The sequence below is a fragment of the Molothrus ater genome, chromosome 2, assembly GCF_012460135.2.
Source record: "Molothrus ater isolate BHLD 08-10-18 breed brown headed cowbird chromosome 2, BPBGC_Mater_1.1, whole genome shotgun sequence".
NCBI lineage: Eukaryota > Metazoa > Chordata > Aves > Passeriformes > Icteridae > Molothrus > Molothrus ater.
This window is the reverse complement of record NC_050479.2, coordinates 62,240,265-62,265,736: the sequence shown is the minus strand read 5'-3', so window position 1 is coordinate 62,265,736 and position 25,472 is coordinate 62,240,265. Positions and strand designations below refer to the sequence as shown.

The window sequence follows — 25,472 nt, the reverse complement described above, 5'->3', positions numbered from 1 at the left end:
CAGTTTCTGACATCCAGAGAGTGGGAGGTCTGACAATCCGAACAAGGCAGCAAGGGAGAAATTCCATTCCTGTTGCAATCAGTAATTCCTCCGTGCAGGCTGCTTTCTCGGGAGCGTGTGCGCGCGCTTTCTTTTGTGTCACTTCAAGAAGGGCTCTGATATCATTATTACTTTAAATATAGCTTGCCCTGGGGCGGGGAAATGCACAAGGAAAGAGCCGGCGAGCAGCCTATCTCTCAGAAGAAAAGAGCAAGCCTTGCAGCACAGGAACTGGCTTCACTCAAGTGTGCAGTTTAGAAGTCAAAAAACTATTTGAAATACCACCATTTGGAGGAGGCTGAAGAAAAAAGACACAGAACTGGCTAAACGCAGCGAAGAATATTGTAAACCAGGGTGCAAAGTGCATATATTGGCGGTTTGAAAGTGGGCTCTGAAGTGCAATGTAAGTCTTCCTTAAATTGTATTCTTTTATAACAGTATCTAGTTGTTTAATTTCCATTCTGAAGCCATGCTGGGCCAAAAGGTACAATTAGCTACAAAAATCAGCATGGAACAGAATGTGTAGTCTCTGATATGAGGCTGAAAATGGTTCTGAAATACAACAGAAGACAGAGACTATCAGCCATATTATGGAAGATGCACTATAAATAAGAGCATATTTAATTATTTCAAGAAAAAGACGCTGGATGGAATAATTAATCAACTTTCTTAATAGAGAAGCAAGAGCTTTGCTATTTAATACAGCAAGATATTTTAATACTGCTGTGTTTAAAATTGTGTGATAGCAGTTACCAATAGCAATAAGATGTAGCTCCAGAGGGGAGTCCTAGTAGTTGCAAAAGTTTTATGTCTTTTATTTCTCCAGCATTTTTGCTCTCTGAAGCCTCAAGTCCACATTCTGTATCCTACAGCCTGATTTTACTTTTCAGCTGGATTTTCAATAAATGCCAACACTGGACTTCCTCTGGAACTGAAAACAAAACATTTCAGCTTTTGGAGTAATTCTGGTATGTTTTTCTACATCGCACCAGTGGCAAAAATACAGTTGACAAAAGATTGTGCACCCTCAACTTCTGGCATGGAGAGCTGAGGAATATAATGCCCAATGGTGACAAAGGGTGCTAATTTCCTGTTTTTCACAATTTATGTCTGTGGTTTTGGACTTAGCAATGGATATTCTTTGTGATGGAGAGAGCTCTGTGAACCCAACTGCAAACTCCTTCATACAAATAAACCATGAGAGAAGATTCTACAGAAATGTTTATGGAGCTGGAGAAAATATATCACATCTCTGCAACTTGACTGTGAACTCTGACAACCTAACCAATCTTTCATGTGAAAGTAACATGAGCCCATCGTGCTGCCCTTCACAGAAAAACTGGCCGGCTTTGCTGACAGTGATAGTGATTGTTTTAACCATTGCTGGAAATATTCTTGTCATCATGGCTGTTTCACTGGAGAAAAAACTACAGAATGCCACTAACTATTTTCTAATGTCACTTGCAATAGCTGATATGCTGCTGGGTTTCCTTGTCATGCCTGTGTCCATGTTAACTATACTGTATGGTGAGTATTAGCTGTGTAACCTACTACATGTATTGATAAGCCTTAAACATTGCATGCAATAACATCTTGTTGTCATTATGATTTCATTCTCCTACCACAGAAAATTGTTATCACTCCCTATAAATTGAAATGTGTGTCACTGGTTAATGGGTGGAACAGGTGAAGTTTCCTATTTTATTTTTCCAGCTACAGGCATTTTAAACACAGTCCATAACATCAGTTTATTACTCAGTTGTCAGATGAATTGTCTCTAAGTGTACATGAAGATGCTTTATTCTTTCTACTGCTTTCAGGTTTTTTCCCTGGCTCATAATTTTCATATTCCCAATGAGAATGTAGGGTCCTGCCAGTTACTCTGTTCTGCAAATATGCACTGAAACACTAATGACCACTTTTAGATTCAAAGTAGGCAGCCCCCTTTAATTAGTTTTAACGAAGTAATACAAATGTAAATAATTTTCTTATCAGCAATACCCTGCTTAGACATCTACTTACTAGCAAATGCTGGAATAAATAGTGCAGGAGTTAAGAAATGGATGGGCATTCATTCTGCCTGTTTAGTAACATTTAATGCAAAACTATTATTCTTAAGAGAAGTTATTTAAGTTAATAATGACTCACAGTTCATGCCCTTGCAGGTGATTAAGAGCAGATCTTCTCATTTTCACCAAAATAATTTGCAGCACAGCTCATGCCAGAGCAAGCAGCACCCTATGTGTTCAGCACCAATTTTGTCAGGCTGTTACTGTCCTTAAACTTCAGAAATGGTCTTTCCAATGTTACTGAATTGCTGCAGCCAGGAGGAAAGTGGATTGTTTGGAAAGATTTCTATTACTTCACTACTTTTGGACTTAAGGTCCAAACATGAGCCTGTTCTTAAGGGAGATTTAATCCAGAGAGTTGGAAGTTTATTTTCCATTTTCAGCGTCTCTACACAGATCGCCCCCAGTAGCATTTGCAAACCACATTTGGCATCAGTCATGGTGCAATACCGTGATTTACCGTATTAGTGTGCGATTATCTTTGGCGGGAGAAGCAGCGTGAAACAGGAATTGTCCGATGGGTGAGATTTGAGTCGTGCCTGACACCCTGAGACAAGCAACAGGGACTCCTGCTGGCCGGGCTCCGCTGCCGAGGGAAGAGGCGCCCGGAACCCGTGTCTCGGGAGGGATTTGGGGCTGGCTGGGGCGCTGGATGCCGTTCCCGCACGGCGGGAAGCCGGAGCCCCCGAACCGGGCGAGGCTGCGCCGCCTCCCTGCAGACGGCCGGGGCACCGGGGAGGGGCTGCGCTGGCTTTGCCTCCTCTCTCCCTGCTCCTTCCCTGCTAGATCAGCAATGGAAGCAGCATGACTTGGGGTGAAAAATCATCTGGTGGCACGCAGTGGTACCAGGAGAACCATCTTGGTGTGGTGCACCATCAACTTCCAGGATGATCAGTGATGGCATGGAGGGAAACCTCCCCTTCCATAGGTGCATTTTCTTGGCTGCAGCTGCTCAACTTGAGCCACATCACCTATGCTGACAGTCTTGAGCTCAAGGAGGCCTTTGCACATACCTGCTCTGCCAGAACACCTCCAAGCCTGTGGAACAAGAGTGCCCCACCACCCCTTCTGCAGCCCTTGAAGGGGTATGGCTCTTGCTTTGCCCAGAGATGATTTTCTTGAGAGGTTTATAGCTGCTGTGGGCAATTCTGGTTTGGGTGCCCAGCCATGCCAGCCATGTGTCTGTGCCAGTCTGCACCCTTTGGGCTGGGCAGGGTTCTCCATCCACCCAGCAGCCCCAGACTGCTGGGAAAGGCAGCACCCAGTAAGTCCTGCCAAGGTGGACGTGACTACAAAGCAGAAAACTTCTGTAGGATGTTATCTACACCCCTATTAAGGGGGCACCTTATTGCATCCAGAGTTTTCTCCTCTCATATAGTTTCCTGAATCTGTAATCTCTAAGGAAGTTTATCTGGCAGATGCTGTTTTATGCCTCCCTCATCCTGGTTTATTGCAAAGATGAGAAGTCTAGAAGGATATGGCAAATGTGTAGAAGGATATGGCAAATGTGTTCCCAAAGGAAGAGAAGATGCATGTTGTCAAGTGTAAAAATACTTTAATGGTTTTCCCTGTGTAAACTGGCCTGGCCTGACAGAGAGATGCTACTGGGAAGTCATGCCCCTGAAAGCCAGCCATCACATAACACACTCCAGGGACCAGACTTCCCAACAGAAGAGCAGAAAACATGATAAAATACATCCATAACTGCTGTATGGCTTGTCAGGGTCAGCTTGTATTACAGCAACCCAAGAACACCAAGAAATAGGTCTCCTCAGGACTCACTGAGACTAAATGTCATTAGGCACAGACCTACCTCCTCCACCTCTCCTTCCATTCCTGCTGTTGCAAATCTTGTACTATATCTCCAAAGGAGACGGGCAGTCCCCAAAATACTTACATATTCTCACAATGTGAGTTTTGGCTTTGCCCCGTGCCACTATCATGGGCAGCTTGGATAATATCCTCTGAATTAAATCACTACAAGATAACTGCAAAACTTGCTCCAAGGAGAGCTATTAGTGGTTCACTGCAGTAATAGAAGGGATTTTGAATGGGGGTCCTGCAGGGCTCTGCTTAGCCTGGGTCTGCTTAGTACTGCTCTGAACAACATGTATTGTGTGTGGAGTGAGAGCTTATACAGCTTTCCAAAAGCACCAAGCTGGGAGAGGTTACAAGCACTCAGGGGGACAGGATGAGAATCATCAACAAGAATCTGGACCCCTGAAGAGAAACCAACAAACAACATTCAGTGAGGATAAGTGCAAAGGTAAAGCAAACCAGCTTCTACTGGAGAAATTTGTCAGGCCTTCAAGAATGCTGAACAAGATCTGGCTGTCAAAATGTATCATTAGCTAAATGTGCTTCACTAGCATGATATTTTCATTAAAAAGACACCTTTCCAGGTTGTGTAAGTAAAGACACTCCCTTCAAGATGCATGAAGAAGTCTTGTATTTCACTTAGCACTCAGGAGGGCTTTGCAAGAGTATCGAGTCCTCTTTTAGTCACTGAATGATATACAAGATGCAGATAAATTAAACGCATTCTAGGGCAGAAAAACAAGAAGGAAAAAAAGTTTTAAAAGCATGATCTGTAAGAAAAAGATAAAGTACTAGGTTTTTCTTAGACTGGAGGACAAAAAAATAAACACAAAACTAGGCAAGCCATGATAGCCATCTCCCAACAGCTTTGAGAAAGGAAAGTAATCAATTAATCTTCATAGGTAGTGGAAAAAACAAGGAAAAAGTAAGGGCTTAATTAGCAGCAAAGAAGCTGTAGGTTGGATATTGGTAAAAACTAATGCATCTGCTTTGGCTTGCTTTCCCTGGAGGAGCCTATCAATATTCATTGACAGAGGGAATATCCTTATTTAGGTATGTGGTAGAGGCCTAAAGACAGGTAAGATAAATATCACTGGTATGCAATAAATAATTTTTCTTCTTTAGCTCCATTAAATCCAAAGTTTTACTTTCAGAATTAAGGCAGCTTTGCATATCAGCAGGTGTTGAAAATGCAGTAATTACATGGATAGAAAGTCTGAAAGCAAAATTGAGAACTTGCAGATTTACAATGACAAAATTGCTTCTCTTTTCATAGATTTGCTGCCAAAAATGTTTAATCATAGCACCAAGCACTAGCATTATGCAAATAGAATTAAAAAGAAAACACATATGCTGCCTGTAGCCTGGGAAAGAAGCAGAGTTAACCCCAAAAGCTACTGTTAAAAAGCTGCAAACAAATAAAAATATTTTCTTAAAACAGTGTCAGGCAGCTTCTAAATGTATCACTTACTACTACATAGTACTTACTACTATCCTCTTAGAAGGATATATGCACTAAGGCACATGTCACAACAAGGGATATATGCCCCATCTTTAGCTGATGCCAACTTTCTCTTGTGCAGGATACGAATGGCCTCTGCCTAGGAAGCTGTGTGCCATTTGGATCTACCTGGACGTGCTGTTCTCCACGGCGTCCATCATGCACCTCTGTGCCATCTCGCTGGATCGCTACATCGCCATCCGGAACCCCATCCACCACAGCCGCTTCAACTCCAGAACCAAGGCTTTTGCCAAAATCATTGCTGTTTGGACCATATCAGCTGGTAAGTGAGGCAACATTTCAGCATGTAATTGCATCTTTCCAGCTTTTGAGAGGATTTGATGTATATACTGCAGTTTAAAACTTTATTCTCTGCCTGCAGTATTTTGCTTTCCACTTCTATGAAGTGCTGTAATGTAGTAATTATGCAATGGAAGCCAACAACAGTGGGAAATGGAGGAGACCTGAGCAGCACTGAAAGAATACACATCAGTGATAGCATGACCACATTCAAGTTTATTTTAAAGATATGTTGATTTCCCATACTGATGAATCATCATTACCTAAACATCTGAAGAGAAAAAAAAATATATCAATTGAAAAAAAGTATTTCCCTCTTATATGTAAGTCAGTTGTTCCCAATTTCTTATTTGGGTAATTTGCTTAGAGATTTTTCTCATGGGCAGATCTTCTCTGCCTTTCTCGGTGTGTATGGTGGGGAATTTATGCATCCTATTTAGGAGAAAACAGATACTGTGTGCAGTGAGAGTAGTCTGTCCAGAGGACAGTTCAGAGTTACAGTCCAAAATAGGTATTCTGAATGACCTAGTACACAAATCTCTTTTTGCACTGGCAAAACCCAGAGCCTCAAAACTAGGCAGGGGAACACTGATCTTTTATTCCCCTGGTGGCAGCATTTCCAGGGCAGTCTTATGGTACAGGAGTTGGGAGAGTTTGGTGTCTGATGCCATCAGGAATTTCCTCACACAGCTGGGGTGGAGGTTCTCAAATGCTTTGAAAACACTTTCAGTGCTTGTAGACCCTTGAGCATTGGCAGCTCACTTGTATTAGAGGCAGGAAAAATTCACTCTTTTGCCCTGGAAGAGATGTGAGCTGTCAGCAATCAAAGGAAATTAGCTCCTTTCCTGGCTAATACAAATTATTGCAAGTGGTAACAGTGATCCCTTACCACTCTTCCCAGAGGAGGGAGAGGAGATGATGCTTAACATGCTGCCAGCCTGGCTCTCTAAATCATCTCCTGACCTCTCTCTTGATCCTGACCCACAGTCTGAGAAAAAGCAGTCTAGGATTGTTAAGATTTAAAATACTGTATCTTCTGCTGCACAGCAAGAAATTATGGGAGTCTTTACTCAACAGGAGAACAGTTTTGCATTCTACACAACCTGATGAGGCTCAACAGCATCTGGCTCTGGGATGCATTCACCTGATGAGATGTAGATGTCTAGCACTGGCCAGGTGAACTCCATCCTAAACATACCTAGTTCTCAACTATGAAGGAAGCCTATAGCAACTCAGATGTAGATATCTTCATCTAGATTAAATGAAACATATCTTGTCTCTTCTACAGTCACATTTTTTTAACATTACCTACTCTGTCCAGTTTTTCCAGTTTTTGAAACTGCTAAGTGCAAGTATTTTCTGTGCATTTCTCTCTATATAGCATAAATAAGTCAAGCATCCCTTAAAATTGTGCATATTGTGTTTGTCTGCACTTTGTGTGTGGTGCTTTGTGCTTAGTGTGTGTGAAATTACTGCCCTTTTTAAACACAAATTCACAGAATTAGAATGACCAGGGGCAAACCAGTGGTCCACTCTGCTCAGCATCTTTTCTCAGACAGGGGCTTACTGACAGAGTATTTGAATTAGCTCACTATTAAAAGGAATCTGGAAAAAAAAAGTTATTTTAGCTCTATTAGTTAGAACATGGTTTATGTAGCAGGAGGGTTTATTTATTTGATAGCTTGATATTTTGTTTCAAAAGTTATGTCTTTTCTTTGCAGTAATAACTAGTAACATATCCATTGTAAAAACACCTTTTCTGCTCTCTGGAGAAACTGTCTTCTAACAGTGATGAGTCACAGATGTTACTTGTTATTATCATGGCAAGTGATAGCAATGTGGTCTCTATTTATAGAACTCTGAAAAATACAACTCCTTATTTTATTGGAAGCCACTCCAGTGTGGCATGAGTGAAGAGGACAGAGTCCTGCTTTACTGCAGCTGGATGAGGACATGTGTAAAGGAACAGTGGATGTCAGGAAAATAGGAAGGATAATAGGATAACTCCATCTCATTCACACATTTTGTGTCACCAAAACAGTGACTCCTGCAAATACTTCTAGCTGATTTGTTGGGCCTGAACCCAACTCACCTAGATTACAACTTCTAGTGTACCCAATTAATTACACTTTTGTTCACTAAATTTATAATTTTCCTTTATTCACTAAATACGCAAATATATTTAGTCAATTTTAACCAAAGGCAATCAGTGATCTTCCTTCCATTGGCTTCGGTGACATATGAAGCATTTAAAAAACAGCAGAAAAAAGCACAGATAGTTTAGTTTACTTGACTTCTAAAATATTGATTTTATCAGTTTAAAAAAAGTAAATTGTGGTAACATTTGTTTTTGCATTTAGTGGAAGAAGAGCATTTAGCCAAAAGCCCTTGTTTCACTAGACCATGTAATGCCACAGGCAATTGGTTTAAAATAGATTCTAATTACTGTAACAGATTCTAATTGTGTCTTTAATTCTTAAATCATCCAGTGTGCACAGTGGTTAGATAATTAGATTATTTGTAGCTGTTGAAGGCAAAAGCTCATTAAACCCTGAAAATTATTCCATTTGTTTTAAAGCACAGAGGTCATTATTGAGAACAGGTGTAAAAAGCCAAAGGATTTTCCCTTGCTGGAAAAAAGTAGAATTTTGAATGGAAGTGGAATCTATAGAATTGTAAATAGAGCCTATACTGAAAAATACATGTAAAGTACCTTCGGGTCCTAAATGGGCCTGACAAAGGCATTGCTCTGCAAGAGGCCAACAGTGCATCACCCCTTCTTGAAAGGGTAACATAAAAGAATTACAGGCATGAATGTTAAGTCCTTATATATAACATTCCTCATTTCTATTTCTCTCTATTCCTCTGTTAATGGTCTAAGTAATGTGAAGTCTGATGAAGCCCAGGCACTCTAAGCTGAGTTTTCTCTTATCATTTCTCACTCAGCCTACACATCTGTTCACTGCCTTCAGGCAGTCTCTGCACTCCCCAGTCACTAACAACTTAGATTTATTCAGTACTTTTCAAGCAGAAAAAAAAGCCCAACATGGATCTGGATGAATCTGGTAAAATACCTCCCACCACATAACTCTAAAATTTTGCCATTGCTTTTGAGGCTTCGAAAATGAGAAATACTGTGGCATGTGAAGCAACTTTCTCCAAAGTGCAGGGTGAAGTTAGCTCCAGGTGTACAAATCAAGCCCAGTGCAACTGAGCCCCCAGATAATTTGGCAGTGTGACATTTTATGCCGATACAGAGGCTTACACACCCTTCACAGGCAGCCTGCAATTTCTCTGCATGGCTTCTTGCTGCCTTACAGCATTTGGAGGCCAGGGAAGCAGCAGGGATTGGGAGAGTTCAACTACCAGTGCCTCTGGATTGTGTTTTGTTGACAGCTTTGGCCTCCTTAGGCTCAGTCTTCTTTCTGTCAAGGAGAGCTTTCATTTGAAAATCCCTTTACAGGTTTCAAAAGGCACAAACAGCTAATAAACTGCAGGCTGAGAATCCCTGTCCTGAATCTGCTGCACATCCATTTCTTCCAGGTGACATAATTTGCCATTTCAATCAATTCTAATTTATGGATGCCTTGGCATAGGAAAAGATCATTTTCTAAAACATGGAATATACTGCCAAAATATATAAAATTGCAAATAATTACACACTGAACAGTACTCTGGCAATATAGATTTAAAGCTTAGCACCTAAATTTGGAATTGCTGGAGCTAAACTTAAACCATCTACTACACTATCATTTCCCTAGGGAACATTTCTTTTATTTTTATCACACTCATGAAACCATCTCTCAGAGACTGAAAATACTGTTTGCTCACTCCACCTGCAGGATCTCAGGGGCAAACATTGTAGGTTTTATGTTTGGGCACCCTGGGACCTTTACAATTTGTGGATGTAGATGATGCCATAAAAATAAAATAAAGTTGAAAAAAATTGTTGCACAACACACAGAGAAATTTGCGTCAATTATAATGAAGGGTGTTGGCCTGAAATATCATGAATAAAGTATTAGAGCTTCAGAACCATCTCAGAAATAGAATCTTCACTGTATTTCTTCACAGAGACACAAGGTATGAGGCTCAGTAGTCAGCAGCAATTATGTCAGTAGAAAGTTCATTGCCATACTAATGACTCCTACAGTAGGGACAGCTAATGAGAACAGGCCCTTCATGTACAGGTTGTCTGGGGTTCAGTTCCATGGAAAAGGAACATTCAGTGCTGTGATGCACATTCCTGAGTTGACTAGCACATGTATTCTGGTCATGAGGCATTACTTCAGATAGTTCTGAGAAAGACACACGAATGTCCTATTTACTTTGATGTAAATTATCCCCATGTTCTCCATGTAACAGAACCCTTTGCTTGATTTGCTCTTCCCAGAAGAGTGAACACATCCACCAGACCATCAGCTTACCACACATATCTCCCTCCCATAACAGTGAAGGTTTAAAAACCTTGCATTTTGAACTTCTATACAAAGTTAAGGAAATGATCAGCATTCATTGCGTTTTGAACTTGTATATGTTTGTTCATCTGACAAGGAGGTGTTACTAACATTTTACTTGTCTTTATGGAAAAAAAATACTTAAAGGAATGTTAATGATTGAAGTGCTTTCTAAATTCTCCAAATTTGGAAACATAAAGATATGAGACGCAGGCATGTGTTCATAGGGACACATTTGCAAACCAAAGACACTGAGCAATCCAGCACTCATCAGGATGGGAGAATATATTATACCAGTAAATACGTGTCATCAAAGGAAGAATAATTATTATGTATATATTGACCATGTTCTTTGGGTAATTACTTTAGGATGAGATTAAAGGTTTTGCCTATAAAAAAGGTACACACTCATTTTGTGAGCAGTCCTTTTGCAAGAAGCAATCTGCCTTTCAGGTGAAAAAAGGAATGAGGGGTGGTCATAACCTTATTGTGTGGCATTTCTTTCTGCTTTGGTTTTATTTTTAAAGGCAAGTTATAAACAGTAGAGCTGTATTTTTAATAGAAAAGAGCCTGCTTAGTCAAGGTGCAGATGAAAGAATTAGTTGTTTTTAAAAAAAAAAAAAACTTGTCTTTGTTTTGAAGACCATAAGGACTGTGTTCTTCTTCCTCTTGAAGCTACCAGCAAGAAGCATAAAGTTCATTTGGACCAGACCTGTCCTGTTATGAGGGTTTTTTGAATGAATAAAAATAAGTTGGTGGGTGCCAATATGGCCTGCAATCAGCCAGTCTCTCTTTGTAGGGTATATCAGAGTAAATGGAACATTTTAAGAAAAAAGGCAGTATCTCCAGTCAGAGGAGCTGGATTTCTGCATAGAAAATGCCACATGCAGCACAAATGATAACAAAAGAACAAGGTACAAGGAATTATGTTGGGATTCATAAATTCTGTTGTCTGTACACTGTGACTGCATTTAATCACCTTCTAAATTAAAAATGGTGCTGCACATTAGCACAAGTAGCACAGTGTTGCATAAACGAAAATGTCAAGAAAAGAGAAAATTTCATTCATTTTAAAATTATACAGAAAGATTTCACAAGTTCCTTTATTTATTATATTTGGCTTAAGCCAGATGTTGTGTTTTATGACATGAAAAAAGGTTCATGTATCACAGAATTCTTTAAAATTAAAGGCTTACATTTATCTTTACCAGCAGGAACATTGCAAACTATTGAACACTTAGGCTGTAATTAACTTTCCCCACACATTATCTGGCCTGTGCCATTGGCATCATTTCTAAGCAGAAGCCCAGCAAAAAAAAGTCAAGGGTTTTGTCAGAACTGCAACAACATATTCCTAATTACCTGAGACAAATTTAGAAACACCTGTCAGGTGATTTTGCCTATGATGTCCTCCAGGGTCATTGATGGAAAATAGCTTGTTGAGCTCCTGTGATGTCCTGAAAGCAGGCTGTAGCATTGTGATAAAGGCTTTCTTTTCTGCCTGATCAAAATTGGTATCTGTGTATTTCACAGTACTCAATCCTGCTTTTATGTAGGAAATAAATCACACCCACTGGGAAGACTTATTTCCTTTTGGCAGAACATAGCCCTTGTTACAGCTTCTTGTATTTGATCTGAGTATTGAAATGTCAAATTGACCACTATTGCCAGGATCATAGTCTGAACTGAACTGTGCATATCCTGAGAGAAAAACTGTGATTTTAGGTCCAAGGTGCACTGAGTGAGCAGTGTAAATTTCCCCTTACAAGCGCAGAAGTACTCAGACGTTTTAGATTGAAAGTTCCCCAGTTAAATCCAGGCCTGCCTTGCACGCTACTGCAGGGCATGAGGAGGTCGCTCCAGCATTTCTTGTTGCAAGAACAGATCATGTATTTATTTTTCATTTCCAAGGTGCTTTGTGACACTTAACAGAAAGATGAGCCTAGGGATCATGCTGTAGCACCCACACAGGAACCAGTAGATGGTGGAAATATGGGCAGATACAATCCCTTCAGATATGCTCCCTTTTTCTCTCTTCTCAACCCTGTTATCTTGTAAGCGTGACCAGGGCATTGGCTGGTCTAACAGAGTTCAGTCAGGGTGAAGGGCATTAGCTACAGGGTGGACAGTGAAACATAAAGCACAGGATCCTGACTCATCATCTTCAGACCTGTGCAGGTCTCTAAGCTGCTTCTCATTCTGTTTTTCCTTCCAAATTATCCATCATGTCAGGACATCTATCCAATAACTGTCCAGCCACTGCTGCAGTCTTCTTGTATAACTAGTAAGAAGCTGACAATTTGCTTATTGAGCAGCTTCTGCAAGCAACCACAAAAGGAGTCATGGAGAAACAACTGGGACATGGTCTGAGGTCTAGAAAATCCAGAAGAATTACAGGTTTTGTTATCTCTGCTCTTCAGATGGATAAGACTGTGAAATTATTGTAAAAAAATAATAATTTAAAAGTTTATCTGATAGCTACATTCAGCGTCCTTTTAAACTACACAATGAGGCCAAGTAGCACTGCTGAAGAAATCTCAGAGATACTAACAGAAAGGTCCATTCAGTTCAGTGGAAGATTAGGGCACAGTTAAGGAAATTATCAGCATTCAACAAATCACACCATATAATAATTAAAAGACAGAGATATAAAAACTGGAATATCAGGGGATCTTATCACTTAGACTGCTCTAGGAGGCATTATTTGCTTATGGTAGTGGAATATCTGAGATATTTCCGTAATTTCTGGCTTATTGCTGCTATAAGTATTTTTTTTAAGCCTTACTGTGTGTGTAGCATGTAAAGCACATAATAAATTAGCCCAAGGATCCTTTAGAAGCTTCATAGCTAAAAAGACAAACTGATAACATCTGATCTAGGAAGATCCTGTAAAAAAGGTATGGTATTTCCTTCTTCTCAAAGCACTATTATCCCCAAATCTGCTCCCCTAGGGGCCTGAACAGTGAAATGCTGCGAGGCCATCTGACATAGAATACAGAAAGCTCATATGCTAAACAGAGGGGGTATCACAGGTAGCTGGAGTTGATCCTACACAAGGTTCTTTTCCTTTGCAAATTAACATATTTACCTAGGCCAGTGCCAACTATAAATTTGTAACTTCTTTTGAGTAGAAATTAAACCGTTGCTATTGGGAACTTAAAAACACCAATGCAATATAAACAATATTAATTGAGTACACAGAAAGAAAAAGGGTGTTTCACCTGCTCTGTGCACTTTGCTGAGCCACAGAAGCAGCAGCCTCAAATAGCAGGAGGAGAACCTTGTCCCTCTGTACAGAGATAGGCTGGAGACATGTGGAACCCCTTGCAAATTTTCAGACTAAATATTAAGTGCTACATTGTAAGGTCAGTTACTTTTTACCACTTCTAATCACCACGGATGAAGGGTGTCCTTAGCCTACAGTTGGCATTAGCCTACAGTTGGCATTAGCCTATGTCCCCTGGAGGGGCACATCATGCCCAGCTCCCTTCCAGCTCCCAAATGGCAGCAGAATTGTAGCTGCTGTCCACCTTGGACTTGGGCTCTACTCAGCCAGCATCCTCCAGGCAGGTTGCTTCCTCACCTTCTTTTATTTATTTCTAGCTGTTTGATAGGTGTAGATTTCTATATGCCCTTTAGTGACTGGGTAACCACCTTAGACAGAGAGATAACAGCTTCTCTTAATTGGAGATCTCTGTGAGAAGCCAAAAAAACACCTTGGAGGAAGCCTCTGTCCAAATGAAAAATAATGTCCCCAGTTGAAAAGCAAAGACTGTATTGGGGAATAGGCTCCACTGGAAACTGCTGGGCAAAAGGTTGTAGCTCCCTCAAATACTCAGGAGGCCTGAAAAATCCGAAAAGAAAATTAGGGGAACCAGACTGTAAACAAGTCCTACAGTATAACTAGCAAAGAGAATTTGAGGAGTGCATAGGCAGGAAAAGCACTTAAAGCCAAAAGCAAAGAAACTATTTCCTGCTGTTGTATTCTTGCTGCCTTTAGGAAATAGGGCTGTGTGCACATTTTGAGAATTATATCAAAGCAGAAAGCGACCCATCAGCGGCTTCCTCTCTCATAATTCAGCTCACTCTGAATGCCAGAGTTTCTATAGAGCTGGGTCAAAAAGGGGCACCTGTCCTTAATTTCTTGCACTATCCTTCCTGTAATTCTCCTCTAATCCTGTTAATAGTTATTTTATTATCACAGTTCTACAAATTAATTTGGAGACACATATCTCTGTTCTTGTTAAGAAATAGGCTTCAGGACCGAGGACATAAATGGGGAACATAGGAAACTAGGAAACACAGACTTCTCTGATTTTGTTTTTCTAAAGTGAAATAGATAATTTTTCGAATAAATTATCATTCGCCATACTTTTCTCGTATAAAAGAATTGAATGTATCTCCTGCTAGGCTAAATAATATGTTTCCTTAGAGATTTTCTGAGCTGTCAAGAACAAAGCTGTTTCAAAATTAATGAAGTAATCCAGCTGTTACCTGGCACCCCCTCTACATGATGTTAAATTTGTTTTCCTTTCACTTGTATTAACTAGAATGCGTGTGACCAAATGAAGTGTTCCATGGGAAAGATACAGAAAACCAGCTTCATGTGTGCCTTTGAATAAGTAACTAAATTTGGTCTATCAGCAGTTACAAGGAAAATGCATGGACTCACTCTGATTCCATTCCTGTGAGTACAGCCTCTTGTGATGCAGAAAGGAGACGATGCTCCCCAGGCACTGTGACTCACTTAGCTCTTGAGGAAATCCATCTGAAAACAAACATTATGTTGGGATTTGTGAGAGAATGCTCCTCATCCACTTCTGCCTCCACCAAAACATTTACCTACCACCAGGGAAGGATTCTGTGCTGGTCTCACATGTGAGGAGAAATTCTAGCCCAGGACTTTGGGGACATTGTCACGCTGACTAGGGAAGGTAGAAGCTTTTTAACGTTCATGCTAACTAGATGCAGCCTCAGATGGTAATTCCCAATCCACACCGAGGTTTTCAACATCCCCTCTTCCCAGGTGGAAATCTCTGCTTCTGCACTGCCACCCATCAGCAACCTGCACACATTGGAAATATGGCTGGCACTACTCTGGCAGCAACAAAATTATCACAGTGAAGGGTTTGTCATGACTGGAAAAGAGTCAGTGGGGGAATAACATTGTCAGGTGCATGCAGAGAGCAGCTCTTTGCAGGTCTGAGGAAACAATGATGTAATGACAAAATAATGAAATGTCATGATGTACCAACCATAATGGTGAGTGTCAAATGCCAAACAGAGACACAAAGCCAAACTGAGCAGCTCCTCTGCAGATGTTTAAGTGGAAGTAACTGTTGCTAAACTCCAGCTCTCATATAAGATCCAGACACATAGCCATCCTTGATACTCAGAGGAAGACATGGTCCATGGTGCTTCTGCCACAAGTGACTCACCGTGGCTTGTGTTCCTTGAACAAATATCCACACAGGGCACCATGGCAGCCCAAGGGAACAAATATTCTTTTGTGTGGTTAATTAAGTCAAAAATGTTAAAAAAATGTGATGGCAGTGTGCAACAAGGAGATTTTTATACAGCATGAAACTGAGGTTATGCATTGCATGCCTTGGGATGTAGCAGGTGAGTTATACATGGACATCTGTTTGCTGGTTGAATGTGTAGATGTACCAACAGAGGATATTTTCTGAGCACAAACAGGCACCAGATACCAGCATGGTCTTTTCTAAAGAAAGTAGACAACATGGCCACATTGAGCTGCTTGAAGGAGACACTGGCCTTCTCAAGCAGCAATCCTTTCAGAGGTCCCCAGTGTCACAGCACATCTTTGTGCAGTGGCCCATGAGCTGGCCCATGACCTGGTATGTATGAATCAATATGACTGCCAAAACCTGAGATGGGGAGAGTTTTTTGTTTTTCATGAGAAAGTGAACAAAAGTGCCAAAGGTTTTGAGAAGCTGTAGTGACATTTCGAAAAGGTAGTTCCTAACCCTTAGACATTTATTAAGGCACAGAATAATGCTCATTTGTATTAAACAAAATTGAAATAGATATATGCAAGGTGAAAGCATGTGACCGACAGTTTCTGCTTAAAGGAGACTTCACTGAAAAAACCTTGACCTTATCAATTCACCTCCCCCTCCTTATCTTCACCCCAAGTAACCCAAGTGTGCCACCCTACACACACATTGTAAATTATGGCTTTGATTTATGGATAGTCTCAGCAGCTCAAGGCAGCTGCAAACCCAGTTTACCTGTCCAGTTAAAGTGGTTTTATGGCTGCTGTATACCTCTGAAGCCAGCAATGTGTAGCACTATATCAACCTTTGTCAATTTCAGCAGACTTTTTGAGAGAACAAAAAGGATACCATTGCTTTACTTTTAACCTTTGGTGTTTGCAAGAGCCTTTTGTCATTCTGAAACTATGCCCAAATTCTTGAGGTTTAATGCAGAATTTATTACTCATCTTCCTTGTTTGGGATCTGTTGTGCGGTTTATTAAAATCCACAGTTTGAAACAGCCACGTGTGTATAAATCATACCATCTAAATAAACCACCTTGTGCCAGAGGAACATAATATTTAGGGCTTGTTGACAAGGGAAAATGTTCCAAGTGTGAATGTCAACTGGAAATGGAGTGGCTAATGTACCTTACATTACAGTGCTTGAATGAAGTGCTCCTATTCTGTGCTGAATGCTTCCTTGTGCCTCAGTTTAGTTCTTTTGAAAGCCAAGGAAGAAAAATCATAAAAGAAGCCCTCAGGGGATACCAAGATTTTTTCTAGACTGACCTTGAACTAGTGGGAGCATGGAATGGGCAGGGTGTGGAATAGCTTTCTGTTACAGCCCTTCCAGGTTGTTTCCTCCAGATCTACTGTTGGCACATGCTTCACTTCCCAACCACCTGTTTGTCCCTACCTGGTAGCTCTGCATGATCCTTTCTCTGAAGCTGATTTTCTTCTTATGACATTTGAATGCACAGGCACCATCTGTGTCTCCTTAAACATTCAGTCACCAAGAGCAGGGAGCTGGAAAGCAAGGACAAGTAAACCAGGGAGTATACATCTGAACCATCCAGGTGAAACAGATCATTCATATTCAACTTTTAAAGAATTAATTCAGTCAGTTGCAATAATGCTAATGCAACTTTAGACTAGGGCTTTTTGTTATGGGTTTACAGGACAAACTTCATCTTGACCAAATGTGACATGTGGGTGATATTCTTGGCCATATGTGATGATTCCTAAAAATCCCATCAAAATAGTGGATGTGAGTTGCACATGGAAGCTCTGTTACTGCCAGTTTAAATATGACTGCCTTTGAATTTGGTCCCTGTGTCCTCATGGAATTTGCTGCAGAAGCCAACTGTTGAGGGGGAACAAACCCTGTTGCTTTCAGGAGGACAACAGTAAATTTAGCTCCTGTAGAGATATGAAAAGAGAAAACTGGGCTGGACATTAACGTTTTCCATGCAGGAACGCCACAGTATCATTTGAGGGGATGCCCTGCATCAACTGAACTGGGCTTACACAAAAAGCAGTTTACAGCTGTCAGTGTTCTCTGCCACCAAAGCGTGGTATCTCTGCTGTTTGCAAACTCTATACAGGCCACTTCCCTGTGGCTGTAGGGGAAAGATGCCTTGAGTGGTCACTCAGAAAAACTTACGTGACTGTGACTAGCAGTGCCTGCTACAGCTCTGCTGCTACAGCATTTCCATGCTTGTTAAAGGAATGCAGGAACTTCTGCTGCACACTGAAGGCCATTTCCCTTTTTTAAAGCCAGAGATCTGGATTTAGATGCCAGTCTGCAGAAGCTGCTAAGAACAAAACAAAGCAGTTGGGGAATTGCTCCTCTTGTTTCAGGTGAGAAGTTGTAACAGACTTTGGCTCTTCCTTGAAAAAGCATGCAAATTATGCTAAAATTTTCCTCTTTCTACTGCTGCAGCCTCTGCTCCCATGCCTCCTCATGCAGCTGAACCATAAGGTAGTAATGAAAAGCATCTTTTTACTCTGTCAATACCCTTGTTTATTTTATCTCTGCAGCTCACGCTAGGTCTTTGAATTAAATGAAAAAACAGCCTTGCTGTTATCAGCACAGGGCAGAAGCAGATGGGAAACTTGTGGTATTGCTCTGACTAATGCTGTGTCTTTGTGCAGCTGGAGTATGATGCTGGGAGGTGCTGGATGCCTTCAGCATCCCTTCAACGCATCCAAAAAAAGAAAACTAACTTCAAAGCATTCTTCATTTCCCTGGAGTTGTTCAGCACCCCAGATTATTCAGCCATGCCTGGACAGTCTGGCTTCTGATGGTGACCTCTGCCTCCATGCTTTCAGTGAGACAGACTCAGACCTTTTTAGCCAGTAGCTAAAAACACTGGAGGTTTCTGTCAGCTCAGCTCAGGAGCTGCCACAGACTGCATAAGTTTGCAGCTCACTCACTGGCTTCTCCTAGCCCAAGTTCAAACATTTAGAGCTTGAACAGGAGAAACAGAAAGGGTAATACCACAGGCTCTCCACCAGCTTCTGCCCTGGGCAGATAAGAAAAGCACTTTTCTAAAGTGGCCTGAGGCAATGCCATGACTCAGTTCAAAGTTGCAAAGACAAAATAAGCTACAGTGTTCCTAGAAAAAAAGGTCTTTGTAGAAGCTCCAGAAGAACAAAAAGAATGAAGCACTTGAACAGAATAATAATCTAATATTATTATTACTGTGGTAATTATTGTTTGGCATTGAGCCTGTACTCCACAGTCTTCCTCTAGGACTGGAGCTATTATGCTAGGCACTGGATATGTGTGAAATGAAGAGACAGGCTATGCTTTTAAAAGGCTTCCAGTTTAAGCAGCAGAGTGGGAAGAAGGGGAAAAAGTGAGATAGAGGAAGGTACCATTGAAACACAGATCTTTCAGGACTCATCTGAGAAGGAGTAAGGACACTCCTGGGCATCCACTGAGCCAAGTAGGGCACAGCATCCTCACATCATAAGAAATTCTTCTCTAGTCAATGGTTTTATTTCTCATAAGCCAAATACAGCAACTGGGATTTCTGATCCAAAATGCAAACAGGACTGAAGCTCATAGATTATGCTAACTTTCCACAGGAATCTGAATCCTGGTTGCTTTTATCCAAACAGGGCTGCACTATCACCCCCTGCTTCACTCCACTTTTGCTATCTTTGCAGCACATCATTTCTTTCATTGTGTGAACATTGCCTCTCTTGGAGAGACAGCATCCATTTGGAGGGGAAGAGACAAATTCTGAAGAACAACCCAAAACCAACAACCAGAGAAACAGCAGCTGTTTGATTTTTCCCAGACTGTAGTAGCATTTGCAGAAATCCCTGGCTGAGTAGGCTTGAAACAGGTAGAGCCGTCCAAGGAGAATGGACTTTGTCACCTTGTCTTGCCATTCATGACAAGCCAAGGATGCATGCTTCAGGTGAAGACAAATTTTGCATGGCTGTGTGCAGAGAAGGCAGCCTCTAGTAGCTGGAAATATAGTGGAAGGACTTTTGCAGTCCTGCAGGATAAACTACATCTCAGGCTGCCTCATAGTATCTCTCAGTGCTTAATTTGTTCCTGTCGTTCATCTGGCCATTGCCACATGGGAAGCTGGGTTTTGTTAGCATTTAGCATTTAACTATATGGAGATTACAGCAAGAAAAGAGAAAGACAAAATGAAAGATTAGACCTATGACAAAAAATTATCTTTCCTCCTAAAATTAGTATTTCCCAGAATTATTTAGAAGCCAGAACACTTTTAATCCTCTAATGAAAAACAGTCCCAAATCACTCTTATGGCACTCCAGAAAAGAAATACATAGTGTCATTTTGGTCATATTTCATAAAATCCTTTGTCAAGGTGGCAGGGACCAAGGAGCAAGTCTGGAGATCATTACAAGGGGCCCAAGATTCAAAATCACGCTTTTCTGGCTACCAGGTATCATAGGACAGTTGAAAGGAAGCAAATGTGTTCTACGTGTGGCTGAGGTAATGTGTATAGCTATGATCACCTCAGCCACAGGAAGAACACAGGTAGATGTTTATTTGTTTTTTCTTGGAGTCTGGAAGTGTTTTTCATTATTGTTTTTAACCTCTTCTTTCTCTCATCCACCTTCAGGTATCTCCATGCCTGTACCCGTCTTTGGACTACAAGACGACTCCAAAGTATTTAAGAAGGACATGTTTAAGAAAGACATCTGCTTACTTGCAGATGAAAATTTTGTTCTAGTAGGCTCTTTTGTGGCATTCTTCATCCCTCTAACCATCATGGTAGTCACTTACTTTTTAACTATCAAGTCGCTGCAGAAGGAAGCTATGCTATGTGTGAATGACATTGGCCCTAAGACCAAGTTTACTTCATTCAGCTTCCTCCCTCAGAGTTCCCTGTCCTCAGAGAAACTCTTTCAGCGCTCCTTGAACAGAGATACGGGGACTTCAGGGAGGAGAACCATGCAATCCATCAGCAATGAGCAGAAGGCTTCCAAGGTCCTTGGCATTGTCTTCTTTCTGTTTGTTGTGATGTGGTGCCCGTTTTTCATCACCAATGTGATGGCTGTTATTTGCAAGGAGTCATGCAAAGAAGAGGTCATTGGAGGACTCCTTAACATATTTGTTTGGATTGGCTACCTTTCCTCAGCTGTCAACCCACTCGTGTATACATTATTCAACAAAACCTACCGCTCAGCTTTCTCTCGCTACATCCAGTGTCGCTACAAGGAGGAGAAGAAACCTTTCCAGCTGATTTTAGTGAACACTATCCCAGCACTTGCATATGACTCCAGACAGCTCCAGCTAGCACAAATGAAGAGCTTGAAAAAAGAGGTGAAAATGATGTCTAAGGATTACTCGGCGGTCACGATAGGAACACATCATTTAGATGGTACCTCCAAGGGAAGTACTGGCCCGGGGAACGAAAAGGTTAGTGGTGTGTGATGGTCAGCAGCTGCCATGACAACCACTCTGTATGTGCTGAAAATTCCACCTGCTGTGAGAAGCTCTGATAGCTTAGGAAAATCAGCTGTGTTCAAGAGACCTTCCAACAACATCATATACTCCTCACATTATCCTGTGGATGAAAAGCAGGGTTGAAAGGGTATCAAATGTGCAATTTTTTTTCATACAGTACATTGGCTGTTTTAAGCACAGGCTTTATTAAACTTATTTTTTTAATATTCTAAAGGATATATTTCTTAAAGAAAAAAAATGCAATTTCTGGTATTATAATATGGGCTGTGAAGAAACCTACGCATTTCTTTTCTCTTTGCAAATGAAAGCTAAGCTGTCCTTTGATGTTCTTGCAGAGTAGGCTCCAGCTAGTTTGTCTTGCTACAAATGAGTTTTGTTATCATTAACTGAATGAGCACTTTACAGAATTTTAAACAAAATGATGGTTCATTTGCTAATATATATTTAAAATAAATCTTAAAGTACTTAAAAAATCTATTAAAACTGCTATAGATTAATTATATGGACATTTTGTTAACTGTTTTTATGCTATTTTTTCTTCCTCAGTAACCATCCTGAAATGTCCCTGGGTTTTTCTGCCATTTGTTCTGTATTTTAAATAAGTAATCTTAAAAGGTAAATTATACTTGAATAATCCTCTGTTTCCACCACCACTTATAATCTTTATTTCAGGACTTGCAATTTATTTGCATTCAAAAATTTCATGTGTTCAGCTTAAAAATTGAAAGTAATATTTTCAAAATTATTGGTCTTAATTCCCTGCTCCCTCCCACTGGTGTTGACAGGAAGGTGAAGTGAGAGAACAGTGGAAAACCAGGTACAACATTGCTAAATAATTTCAGCACCACTTCCAGATTCATGACTCTGTTCAATTCCAACAAAATCTGATTTAAGTAATGTCAGAGGAAACTCTGCATGAGTAAAGTCTTCAGTGAAAGGTTGAAGTAGATTCTTTCTCATCACTTCTCTTTGGTAAAAAAAGGCCGTCATGAAGAATGTGCTGGTTTTGGTTTAGGGCTTGTAAAGCCAGAATTATTAAAAAACTGTTAGTTGCTAAAAATAGTTTTCCCTTGTTTCACTGTATTGCTGTTAAGGCAGATTGCTCAGGAATGGTCAGAAGATTGCACTACTAGGACTCAGCCTTAATGAAATATGTATGGGCAAATGGGGCTCACTTGAAAAATAACAGGACCTGTAAACAACACTGCATTTCACCTGCATAGTTCCAAGGGCAGAATACATTGCTTAAAGAACATAAAATACATTGCTTGACAGACATGTCTAGTCATGAAACTCTTTTCATGACATCATAACAGATGTCACTGAGGGCAGTGGGACTTTGCTGAAGAGGGCAAATATAAATGCTGCACTCACATGCAAAGTTTAAATCAAATCATTTGATTCATTCCATTATTTTTTCTGCCATAACCTCATCAGAACCAGGATGTATTCCAGTTTCTGTGGAAAAAATATTGCCCATCCAGAAGAAAAACTCCAATGCCTTCATCTGTCCTTCTATTGAAGTTGTTCAGTTTTTACAGAGCAATTAAATTTCCACTAAGTCAAAGAAGGAGAGAGACAGAGAGAAAGTGAACCTTTTCTAGTCTACCAGGTGGGAGTCTTTGGAAGAAGGCCTTTAGCTTAAGATACTGTTCTATGGCAGACAAGGACTTAAAAGTTGGCTAGGCATTTGACTGATTTCCAAGAAACTGATTTATTGTCATGTACATGGTAAAACTAAATCTACTAGTTTTATGAGCCCTTTCTTCTGACATGGGATAGGTAGGAGCCACTGTGCACTGGTCACACAGAAGCTCTGCATGCACATGATGACACTGACCCACCCCACAGACCCCAGCCTTCATGTCTGGGACAAAGTGTCATGCTGCAGCCCCATTCGCAGTGATGATGCCATGCATGTCACCTATCACCTCGCAGACATGGGTTTCCCCCCAAACTGGTCATTTAGGATGAACTGATAAATCAAGTGGAATAAATGCTGTGCTTACCAGGTGCTGTATGTGCTCTCTCTATCTCTGGGTACATTTGACCATCTCAGTCAAACTGAACAGCTTCAGCAGAAGCAAAAATGAACTCGCTGCTCCTACCTCCCTATGCACACATCCTGCTCCTGCCCAGCACTGTGTGAGGAGTGTCACACTGGCAAAGAAGGCATTCCAAGGAGAATCTGCTAAATGCAGCTGAGTATGAGGACTACCATAGCAGTAGCTGGGAGCAGTGACTTTCCACTCTTTCCTGTCAAGTTTGATATTGACCCTAAATCTAGTACTTTGAGCTAAGTACAATGCCCATCTTGTATCCCACAGGCCAGATGTCTCCACTCCACAACTGGGGTGATGGTTTTGAGGATCTGCCCTTGGAAACAGGTATCTCAGGGAATAAGCAGGCAGTAATAAAAGCAAAGATGTTTTGTGAGGAGAGTCTGAGGCTCTAGATCTGTACCCAAACCAGATTGCCTTCATGTGATGAATATTGACAGGGGACTGAAGGTCTCTAAACCTGCATGTGAGGGGAAAGGAAACAAAGAGGCTTCCACCAGGGGAGGGAATCACCATATTTTTTACCATTTAGGTCTGACCTGATGCAAGTTTCTCTGGCTTTGCAATCAAAGCAGTAGGTGGGACAGACAGCTTGGATCTTATTGCCCATTTGTGCCAGGGAGCAGAGCCCACCGGCATCCTGTATGATGTATATGGTACCCTGCCCTTCTCCAGAGCTCAATTCCTCCCAAATCTCCTGAAGTCCCAGTTGCTGCTCTGCAGAGTCTCCTTCACTAGCTCGCAGCTGATAAATTGTTACTGGACCTTTCACATTCAATGCTTCTGCTCTCCACTTACTGTCTGCATTTTGCCCATGTGGCAGAGCAGATCAGCCCTCTGTTTCTCTTTCATTTCACTTTCTGTTCCTTGTTCACAATGTCAAATTGCTCAGGTTGCAAATACTGACAGGGAATGTTTCACTACAATCACAGAGAGTTTCAATTACTGGCTTGAAGTTTCATTACAAGGTGACTCTGAACAATCTTTTTTTTTCCCAGCTTATTTTAAAATAAAACATGTATTTTGGACATAAGAGACTTAACAGCATTTCATTAATTGACAGCTGGAGAGAACATAACACTGAGTTTTTGCTTAGAAGCAGGGAAAACTAATGTCTGACATTTTGATTCTGTAGCACTCAGACGGTTTTATTGAGTGATCAGCAGCTTTTGCCTAAGTAGCCTCTCAAGGCCAAGAATGCACAGCAAAGACCAATATCTCCAGCTCTTTATGGACATTTTTGACTTAGAAAAGCCTGATTCTGCCACCCTGCATCAAAATATTAATAGGTTTTTGTGCAGTTTGCCTTAGTGAGGATGACAGAGTCAGGATATGAATTTGTTCTAGCCACCATGCCAAATCTGCTAGGGGTTCTTCATCAGTAGGTAGCAATTAATGGACTCATTATACTGCAGACAGATGACAAAAGTTCAGCTGTTTTAAACTAGGATTTACAGCACTTGGCACATGCTTGGAATGAACACCGTGGTTTAATATGACCAGCTTCAGAGCAGCATCTCCATCTTCCAAAAAACTGTGTTTTCATTATACATCAGAATGGAATGGAATTTTTTGTAATTTTTCAGGTTAAAAAAAAGAGAAGACATTCATACAGACTGGTTCAGAGGTTAGGGCCTTCTCCTACTTCACAGGAAAAGCATGCTGAGTCAGTCTGTCATATCTGCATCCAAAAAAACCACTTCATCTGAAAAAACTGTTCAGCATCAATTTTTCAAGTAGATTGACATTTTATTACTTTTAAAACTGCATCTGAAAAATGTCCAAAGACATGAAGCTCACCATGTATCTCCTAAGCTGGTGTGCATCCTTTTTACACTTCAGGGTAAAAATTCCTATGTATCTATCCCATCCAGTCAACCATGCACTGTACCTATGTAATTATTGCCAGATGGTGAGATGCATTCTATTTTGAATACCTATATGTTTGCTTATGTAAATACATAGAGAAAAAAAATTTATTGTATTTTGTAATGTTAATGTAAAATGGTGTTTCAATGCTTTACTGTTTTGTCTGATCGCACTGCTAGTAAAGCAGATTAAAATATTCAAATGCAATCAGTTGTTTTATAAACTGGAGGTTTGTGTTAAATAGCTAATTTTGTTTGGTTTTATTTCTCCCATAAATATTCAGTACAATGTCAGCTGAAGGCTAAAGTAATTTTAAATATTTTGCTGGAGAAAAAGAAAGAGCATGTTGCAGTCTTAACTGTCTCAGTAAACTGGTCCAAAATGAGCCATTGTAATAA

General features: G+C 40.7%; 1 protein-coding gene across 2 annotated transcripts; it reads left to right on the top strand.

Moving 5' to 3' along the window:
- Positions 1 to 103: 103 nt before the first annotated feature.
- HTR2A (5-hydroxytryptamine receptor 2A) lies at positions 104 to 25,315 on the top strand. 2 transcript variants are annotated; one of them, XM_036390050.2, is made up of 4 exons: positions 104 to 442; positions 866 to 1,566; positions 5,510 to 5,710; positions 20,298 to 25,315. In XM_036390050.2, exons 2-4 carry the CDS (start codon positions 1,146 to 1,148, stop codon positions 21,110 to 21,112), a joined length of 1,437 nt encoding a protein of 478 aa, XP_036245943.1. In that variant the 5' UTR covers positions 104 to 442; positions 866 to 1,145; the 3' UTR covers positions 21,113 to 25,315. The 2 variants fall into 2 exon arrangements, with proteins under 2 accessions (XP_036245943.1, XP_036245940.1); XM_036390047.2 differs by having other exon boundaries at positions 104 to 1,566.
- Positions 25,316 to 25,472: the final 157 nt, after the last annotated feature.